The 9,958-nt window shown below is 39.4% G+C and overlaps 3 protein-coding genes across 3 annotated transcripts in view; 2 read left to right on the top strand and 1 right to left on the bottom strand.

The window, feature by feature from the left end:
• Positions 1–5,892, top strand: part of ITCH (itchy E3 ubiquitin protein ligase) — a 56,115-nt gene extending 50,223 nt beyond the window's left edge. The window contains exon 25 of the mRNA XM_083358243.1: positions 5,815–5,892. The gene's annotated coding sequence lies outside the window, so the exon portion shown is untranslated. The remainder of the gene's footprint in view (positions 1–5,814) is intronic.
• Positions 1–9,958, bottom strand: part of PIGU (phosphatidylinositol glycan anchor biosynthesis class U) — a gene marked incomplete at its 5' end in the record, with an annotated part of 662,778 nt that overhangs the window by 596,262 nt on the left and 56,558 nt on the right. The window lies entirely within an intron of this gene.
• DYNLRB1 (dynein light chain roadblock-type 1) lies at positions 2,465–8,549 on the top strand. Its single transcript, XM_083358252.1, has 4 exons — positions 2,465–2,558; positions 5,815–5,890; positions 6,776–6,943; positions 8,184–8,549. The coding sequence occupies exons 1-4, from the start codon at positions 2,556–2,558 to the stop codon at positions 8,225–8,227; spliced, it is 291 nt and encodes a 96-aa protein (XP_083214378.1). The 5' UTR covers positions 2,465–2,555; the 3' UTR covers positions 8,228–8,549.

Raw genomic sequence — 9,958 nt, 5'->3', positions numbered from 1 at the left:
AAAATCTCCTGGTAGACAGCTGCGTTGACCCTGGACTTAATGAAGCACAGTGGACTAACACCAGCAGATGACATGGCTACAAGCATCTTGCAGTGTGTGCCTCTCCATTCTTCCTCCAGACTCTGGGTCCTTGGCTTCCAAATGAGATGCAATAGTTGCTCTCATCAGAAAAGAGGACTTTGGACCACTAAGCAACAGACCAGGTCTGTTTTTCTTTAGCCCAGGTAAGATGCTTCTGACGTTTGTTTTTCAGGAGCGGCTTGACAAGAGGAATACAACATTTGAAGCCCATGTCCAGGATCCGTCTGTGTGTGGTGGCTCTTGATGCACTGACTCCAGCCTCAGTCCACTCCTTGTGAAAGTCCCCAACACTTTTGAATGGCCTTTTCCTGACAATCCTCTCCAGGCTGCGGTCATCCCTGCTGCTTGTGCACCTTTTTCTTCCACACTTTTCCCTTCCACATAACTTTCTATTAATGTGCTTTGATACAGCACTTTGGGAACATCCAACTTCTTTTGCAATTACCTTTTGAGGCTTTCCCTCCTTATGGAGGGTGTCAATGATGGTTTTCTGCACAACTGTCAGGTCAGCAGACTTCCCCATGAGTGTGATTCCTACTGAACCAGACAGAGACCATTTAAAGGCTCAGGAACCCTTTGCAGGTGTTATGGCTTAATTAGCTGATTAAAGGGGGACACTTTGAGCCTAGAATATTGCACCTTTTCACAATATTCTAATTTTCTGAGATTGTGGATTTGGAGTTTTCATGAGCTGTAAGCCATAATCATCACAATTATGACAAATCACGGCTTGAACTATCTTGCTTTGCATGTAATGAGTCTATCTCATGTATTAGTTTCCCCTTTTAAGTTGCATTACTGAAATAAATGAACTTTTGCACGATATTTTAATTTTTTGAGTTTCACCTGTACATGAAACTACATGAGGGCAGGACAAGAACTAATGAGTAGAATATCATTAAAGAGAGATCCAAACTAGAACTAGGGAGAAGTTTCCTGACAGGAACAGCTTTCCCCTGGAAGTTGCAGGTGCTCTATCGCTGCAGGTTTTCAAGAAGAGACTGGACAGCCATTTATCTCTAATGGTAGGTCTCCTGCTTAACGGAATTGGGCTGGAAGACCTTCAAGGCCCCTTCCAACTCTTATGTCCTATGTGTCACAAATGCTCTAGTCCAGAAGTAGGCAACCTTGGCTCTTTTATGACTCGTGGACTTCAACTCCCAGAATTCTTGAGCCAGCCAAGGTGGGTCAGGAATTCTGGGAGTTGAAGTCCACGAGTCATAAAAGAGCCGAGGTTGCCCACCCCTGACCTAGTCATTGTGTTCTGCATTGAGCTCTATAATTTATGTTCTATAGATGGGAAGTTCTGAACAGATAGAGAAGTACTTCACAAAGTCTATAGCTGAACTAAGAAACTACTGGATATGACAGCTACTAGTCTATTTATTAGAAGATTTTTAAAGTTTTAAAACTTCCAGAAGAAAGATTACTGGCATCTATCGGCATATATCAGGATTACATATAGCCTCCAGTTCATCTTGAATGCCAGTTGGCAAACAAACAGGAGGTGCTTTTATGCTACTAAACTGCTTTTCACAGGCACTAGGTGGTCACTATAGGAACAGAATACTGGATTTCACAGAACCCTGTTTTTCATTCAGTGAGGATGTACTTCTATTGCTGTCATAGTATGAAGATTTGGATTTGAAGCATTTTTAGAAAAATAATCTCATTGGGACTCCCATTTATAAAGCATCTGCCATAAAAACTGGAGTCACAGAGGGCAAAAGGAGACTTTCACAGAACAATCTCCAGTAATGCATGTCTTCTAACCTTAAGAACGTGGACTTCAACTCTGCCGGCTGTGGAATTCTGGGAGTTGAAGTCCATGCATCTTAAAGTTGTCACATTTGAGAGAGAGAGAGAGAGAGAGAGAGAGAGAGAGAGAGAGAGAGAGAGAGAGAGAGTTCCCTTAGGATGGCTTACCAGCACGAGTCCGAAAGCGAGGAAGAATAAACCTCTGGTCTCGGTGACTGACTGAGATTGGATCCTACGGTATATCTTTCCCTTGACTGACGGAGAGGCGTCCTCATTGTATTTTCTCAACAAGCCATTTTGTCCCAAAGCCATTCAGCTTCACTCCCGGGACTTTGAACCTGGCTCTTCCTGGCTCTGCTAGCTATGATTTCAAAACACTATTCACACATCTGTTTATCCTGCATTTATCGTTTTGCTTTCTCCTTTTATACCAAGCTTTGCCCTGTTTAACAGCAAGCACGCCTAACTAACCTTCAATTCCATCTTTGCGGCGTGCCTTTCAAACGACGGCCCCAACCCCTCCCTTTGTGAGCCTTTCGGTAGAAGGCTACGAAAATTATTCTTGATCCCTGCCCTTTCAGAACCCGCCTTCCGCCTGCGTCAATTGGCTGAATTAGGTCTCAGCCCTAAAACAGTCAGGGGTTCGGCTGCGGAATCAGCTGGCGATCCTTGGCTTAAGTCGAGAGAAAGCATTGAGTTGCTTTCCTTTTTGCAAAATGGTAAGGAAAGGCGGAGGGGGGAGTTCGGTGGATCGGTGTAGTTCACCGTCTTTGCTTCGCCCTTTAAAATTCTGAGCGGGGAGGGAGTGGGATCGAGAATCGGGCAGAGCCTTCCGGAATGCGATGGGATGACCAAGGAAGGCTGAGGACCCCACCACCACCGGGACGCAGGTGTCACCCTTTGCTTCTCTCTCTCTTGGCGGCTGTCTTCCAAACGACGGCTCCCCGATTCCTCAGCCCATAGTCTCGTGGGATGAGGCGAGGCGTGTCTTGTCATTGCTTTCCCCAAAATACAATCGCTTTCACGTGTTCTGATTTTAGCTGGCCTTTTCACTTCTGCCTTGCTTACCCGATCATTTAACTATGATTTTCTTGACCCAGTTTTCCGGTTTACGCTGTAAATTAAAGCACTAGGGCTGGTTTTTCACAGCACACGAGGAAAGTGTAATGCAGGGGTCTTCAAACTTGGCCCTTTTGTGACTGGTGGACTTCAACTCCCAGAATTCCTCACCCAGGCATGCTGGCTGAGGAATTCTGGGAGTTGAAGTCCACAAGTCACAAAAGGGCCAAGTTTGAAGACCCCTGGTGTAATGTGACTGGCTAGTTCGTGATGCATTGTGTCCCGAAAGAGCAGCTGTGATGGGTCCCATGTATATATGTCCAGCTGTCATGTAGGAATGGGTACCCTGTGTAATATGCAGTGATCACCTTCACTTGACAGCTGAATCTTGTGAATGTGCCAATATAAAATATAGTTGGGGATGCTCTGTGGTTTTGAATTTTGGACAAGTCCAGCTGTTGTGTTATTGTGTTGTGTGAACCTAGCCATTATGCTGAGTCATAATATGGATTGTTTATTTGGACCTTACATATGTTCTGTTAATTTAGCAACAGTAGCAAGTGACACAAACTTGTGTGCCTTGCTCAACAAACCAGCCCTTTGATCAGTTTTGTGATCTTTTCTAGCAACGTTTCCCACTATAGGCCCCTTTTGCTGAAAAGCAACCAGATCTATATACAGTTCTCCAAGAATGGATGGTTTGTCAGTTTGTCTTAAAACCAGTACAGTATGTTGACTCTTGTTATCATATCAATATTACTAATATCAAATTTTTAAAAAGAGGAACTCATTGACATAGTTGAGCCTATTAAAATGTTTGCAGAAGAAGGTCTCCTCAAAGATTTCTTTGAGAAAACCAAAACTCAAAGATTTCAGTGAGAATGAATTGTGCTCAATATCTATAGAATAGTGTTTCCAGAGAAACAAATCCTCACACTATCAGAAAAATATCTTGGCACTATTCTGGTTTCCATTATTTAATCATTTATTGTTGGAAAGAAAAAAAGTTGTTCTAACAGATTCTATGGAAAACAGTGTCAGTTGCAGGAAGTAAAATTCCAGAAATTAGACAAAGTAATGGCACAATTAAAAAACAGCTTCACATACTACTTATGTAATGTCTTGATTACCTAGTTAAAGTGAAGCATTCTTTTTTAGAAGGAGGATATGTTTCCTGTGATATTTTCCCACAGATTTCAGTTGCTCTTATATATGTTCAAAATGACTTAAGCTTCTGTGCCTGCAGAGTCCCAGTCCAGCAGATTTGCTTCTCTTCATCTCTCTGACCTGGTGCAAGCTAAACTCAATTTTATGCTTGATTCACCACTACATTTTAGCCTGAAGCAGAAAACAGAAACAGGAATCTTACAATGCATTAACATACATTGTCTTTAGCTGCATTATTTCTTATTAAAAGTGAGTTTATTTGCAAAGTATATATATCCTGCTTTTTCAAGTGCATTTATATGATATAGCAGCTGGTTTGTCCTTCTTTGAACATTTCTGAAGATTTCTTTTTAAAAAATGTTCTTAGCATCCATCCCAAGCCTCAGCTCACTCTTTTGCTATCTAGATACTTTTTCTAATTTGGAGCTACTTTTTCCTTCTGGCCTTCTTTCTTTCTTTCCTCTTCCTACATATGTCCATTTTGGTTTTCAAATCTTCCCCAAACCTTTTTTGTACTTGCATGAGTTGGTTCTTCCTTTTTACTTCATTGGAATTGTGAGCAATCATGTTTTTAGTCATTTCCTTTAAAAAAAAAAGAAATTCATGTTTACCTTGTTTACCTCTATTTGTAGAATTATATTTATCATTTGCTCTGAATCTAAATTTCCTTTCTTAGAAGTTTAGAGTATGTATTTGATTATTTTAGCTTTAATTTCTGTAAATATAAAGGATTAAAAGCATGACATTTTATTTCAACCAATGTTTTTTGTTGCTTCTATTTTGTCTCCAAGCTATATATATTCTCTACTGTCACCTAAGTATAATTTCATTCCTCTAAAGATTTTTAGGTTTCATCTGTGTCAGCATGTCATTGCCCCCAAAGGAGGGATGCTCCACATGCTGACTTTGCAATTATGTGTTCAAGTAAAGGTAAAGGTTCCCCCGCACATGCGTGCTAGTCGTTTCTGACTCTAGGGGCCAGTGCTCATCTCCGTTTCAAAGCCGAAGAGCCAGCGCTTGTCCGAGGACGTCTCCGTAGTCATGTGGCCAGCATGACTACACGCCAAAGGCGCACGGAACGCTATTACCTTCCCACCATAGTGGTCCCTATTTTTTTTACTTGCATTTTTATGTGCTTTTGAACTGCTAGGTTGGCAGAAGCTCGGACGAGTAACAGGCGCTCACTCTGTTACGCGGCACTCAGGATTCAACCCGCCAAACTGCCAACCTTCTGATCGACAAGCTCAGCGTCCTAACCCACTGAGCCACTGCGTCCCTACCTATGTGTTCAAATCAGCATTTAAATATTTGCATTGCATTTTCCAAGATGAATCCTGCAAATCCTTTCTCAGATAGAAATTATCCCCATATAGAAGACTATGTGTGGAAAGACCCTTATACTCTGAGAGGGAAACTGAGCAAGCAAGATTTTACCACTATACATATCCTATAGGTGTGAAGCTTTGAGTGCAATTTTTTTTTAAAAAAAAAAACCTACTAGAAAACCACAGGAAACAAATGTCTGGCATCTAAGGCTTATTTCCAAATGATGGGAGGAAAATTATGGGTTTAAGAAAAGCAGGCATTGATACGGCTGTTCCCAAAATAGCTGTGCTTTTGGCTTAGTATTTAAGAAGTGTCTCCTTGAATCCTTTTAGGCTTCTTCTATATCTATATGGCTTAGCACAGAGTATGATCCAGAAACAAAATTGCACATTTCAAGCTGTTATTTTTTTTTCTCCCTCCTAGGCTGAGGTAGAGGAAACACTGAAGCGAATCCAGAGTCAAAAGGGAGTCCAAGGGATCATTATTGTCAATTCAGAAGGTGCTGTGACAGCTAAGTTGATGTGAATGAAATCTGCCCTTTGGTAGCACATAAGCAGTGTGTGGTTTGGGATTAAGAACCACCTGGGGACTCAGACATCATTATGAAACCAAGGCTGAAATTACATGGCTGTTAGGGAGGAAGTGAATCGCACTGCATCAAAAGCCTTTGACATTATTTTGAGATTGTGCTATCTCTGATTATTAAAATGGAACAGGGTGCATTCATTTAATATGTTCTTTTAGAAATTGTGATAAACTTTCTGATTTAAATTGATTTAAAAACATTTGCTGAAGTCTTTTCAAACAGCCTCCTCAATACCGTTATAAAGCAGCATTTTAAGATCAGTATAGTGTACAAACCCAAGTTATGAAAGCAGCCTAATATAAAATAACTATAATAAACTGTAATGTAAGATTGGCTTCTGTTAATTCAAGAGCATATAAACCAAATAAATTATTATTTGATTAAGATAATCAAACAGATTTTGCTTAATAAATATTCATTAAGCAAGAAATATATGGCAAGCAAGGAATCTGGAACATTTAGCTCTTCAAGTTTGTTTTAAAATAGCCAACAAGTGATCTATGTGTATATCCTGTGTAGAACTTTAAATATTCTTTCTCCCTCTGTGATAAGTCTACAGAGGATTGCATTGTATGGTTTGGCCCTCATTAATATAATAAGGCAATTGTGTCTATACATCTTTATTAAAGAAATGCATACTGAATCTCATACGAAAGGTTTACATATGTGCTTGCTACATGCATATCAAATAACAGGATTTTATATCAAAACTGTTCAGTAAAAAATAGAGAACTCAAAATTTTCTGATCAAGCAATGTCTTAAATAATTTATCTCAAGGATCCTTTTGCATTCTGCAGGTATCCCCATCAAAAGCACCATGGACAATTCCTCCACAGTACAGTATGCAGGCTTAATGCATAACTTAATAATGAAGGCAAGGGGCACTGTCAGAGACATTGATCCCCAGAACGATCTTACATTCCTGCGGATTCGCTCCAAGAAAAATGAGATCATGGTTGCACCAGGTAAAATTAAAAGGGGGAAAAAGCTCTCTTTGAGCCTCTGGTAGAGTTGTCTCCAAATGTAACAGCAATAGGCAATCTATCTCTGTACCAGTTTTTCTCATAAGATTCAGATAAGAATGGATTTTAAATCAGGGGTCCCCAAACCCTGGTCTGGAGTCCGTTCAGAACCGGTCCATGGAAGTGGTGGGCCAGTGTGCTCATACATGCAGCTCCATTTGCAGTGCAGCAAATGCAGGCGAGTGCGCCCACATGCATCTCCATTTACATGAGCAACAGGCACATGTGTCCACTGTTTGTGCAAATGGAGCTGTGCTCACACAGAACCATCCCCTTCCCCCTCCACTAATCCTCAAAGCTCAAAATGTTGGGGACTACTGTTCTAAATGTATCGGCCTAACTATTCTTCATTTTAAGAAACAATGATGCAGTAGATGGCTTGTGGCCTGATCTGTTTTAACAACTCTAATGTTTGTAATATTTAAGTGAATTTTATTGACTTAACTTGTTTCTTTATGTTCAGCCTTTTCTTGTGCCTTTATTTCTTTGGGTTACTATATCATATTCTCTTTTTACATTTTGTATAACTGTGCTTCCAAAAAGGAAATAGCATGAGGAATTTGTGTTTATTTATAATCTTTGTCCAGTATTGTTTTTTCCAACTAGTACAGGTAGTTCCCAACTTAAAACCATTTACTTAGTGACCATTCAAAGTTACGAGAGATTTACTTTGGATTCATAGTTCCAATTGTTGCCTCCCCCTATGGTCACATGACTGACTTTCGGGCATTTGGCAATCTGGCCACATTCTTGGCTATTTGCAGCATTCTGCAGTCACACTTTATGAAAGTTTTGCTGAAAATCAGCACAAATCTATGCCCATTGTGAACCATTCTTCGCTTAATGACCTTGGCATTCACTTTATCACTGCCATGTTTGCTCAATGACCCTTACAAAACAGGTCATAAACTCAACTGTCATAAACAGCACTTATGACCATGATAGGCAGGCTCCATTACAGTTATAAGTCAAGGACTATGTATACTATATTTGCAAAACCTCATGAAGAAGTCCTTTTCAGCATGTGCCACTAACCAAATTTCTTTGTAGCTGATAATGCCTGGAAGGCACATAATCTCTGTCTACAAAGCAGTTGAAATAGCGTAACATGACACAAAAAAGTTATTATGAGTTAACAGTAACAACCAAATATTGAAATATAATTGCTTGATATTTTTTGCAGATAAGGACTATTTCCTGATTGTCATTCAAAATCCAACAGAATGAAAACTTCCCCAACTGGCCTGCATTCCTTCTACTTTATTATATATTTTTATTTAACATTGATAATTATTGTCCACGATAATGTCTGAAAGAGATTCCTTTCTTAAAATATTAAAGATTTAAGGAGTCTGTTCAAGTTACTCAAGGGTTACCCCATGGAGAAAACAAAACATGAAACCAAAAAGATAACGAAAGATGGAAGTTTTCTTTAGCAAATTATAACTAAATAACTTTTAGTTATAATAACTGTAAATCATCCTTCCTTTTTGTCTTCATTTTAATTTGCACTTGTTTCTTTTAAAGCAAATTAAAATAATCAAGCAAACCTTTGTTGATTTCAATATTTTTTTTTCATGCTTTTCAAATTATTTTCCTCCTTGAAATTCATGCCATTGCAATATTTCTCTGAAAATCAGTCTATAATATTTGTATCCTTTCAATCACATCCTTCCATTACTGGTGTCAGTAATATGGAAAACATTTTGCTGGGCACTTAATCAACCTATTGTGAAGTAAATCCTTTCTGTACAAGATACATACACACCTGCCCTAAAAGCAAAGTCCCTACTGTATCTTTCCAGGTTTATCTTTCAATCAGTGATAATGCTGTGCAATCACTAGGTGGCGCCCTCCCCAAACAAGAGGGCTGCCAGCTTTCTGATTTCAGACAAACTAGCAAACCCTGTCCTATAATTTTGCCAACAAATTACTAGTAGTACAGGAAAAACAGCGGAACAATCAAATCTCCTTCAAGTCAAACTTAACTCCTTGTGACTTCATGAACATAGTTTTCTTGAGAAAAGTTCTTACAAGATTTGTCTCTGACAGCATTTAAAATATTTTTGAAATGTCCAATGTAGTACAGTCTGGGTGTTTCCTAGAGAATTCCCATTCAAATACTCACCAGTTCCAGCTTGCTTATCTTTTGACTTGCTGAAGCTTCCTTGGAAAAACAACCTTGATAACAAAAGTTATCAAAGCTGAAAACTTTGCTAAGTCAACAACTGTCGTTTTCAACAAGGCTAATTCTTTTCCTGGAATACATAATTCAGCTGTTGAAAAACTGAAGCCAAAATGGTAAATGACACTGGTTTGATTGAATCGTTTTAAAATGTCCATCTAATCCAGGGGTGTCAAACTGCTGGCCCGCGGGCCAGATGCTTCATGGCAAAACCGCACCCACCCCATTGCCAGCAATGGGGAAAAAAGTCACAGTATGTCGTGACATGTTGCGTGACGTTGCAAGTTTGACACCCCTGATCTTAATCCATCAGACAAAGTCATAATTGCCACATTTCAAGTTGCTACAATAGTCTTTGGTTAGTGACCACAATTGGGACTGGTAAGTTGGTCACTAAGGGAAAATCACTTACCTACAACTTCAATTTTTAAAGGGTTGGAAATTCAACTTAATTGATTTGCAGCGCCAGTGAGCTGTTGGACTGACCAATTGAAAAGGTAGAAAAGATTACAGCTTTTATAAACGAAAATTAATTATATAAGGCAGTTGAAAGACCTACACATTCCAAGCTCATACACTGGTAGATGTTGTTTATAGGAACTCAGCAAAGATTAATGTTTAATTTCTAAGCTATTAAGTGTTCTTGGCATAGTTACTTAGCCCTAACCTACCTCAGGTTCTTAGAATAAAGTGGGGAGTAGCCTTCTCAGTAGCTAGAAGCTATAAATATACTAAATGCATGTGAGAAGCTTCTCTTTAAATCCTTCTCATCC

The sequence above is a fragment of the Vipera ursinii genome (assembly GCF_947247035.1).
Source record: "Vipera ursinii genome assembly, chromosome: 3".
Classification (NCBI taxonomy): Eukaryota; Metazoa; Chordata; class Lepidosauria; order Squamata; family Viperidae; genus Vipera; species Vipera ursinii.
The sequence above is the reverse complement of the archived record's forward strand: the minus strand, read 5'-3'. Positions and strand labels throughout refer to the sequence as shown.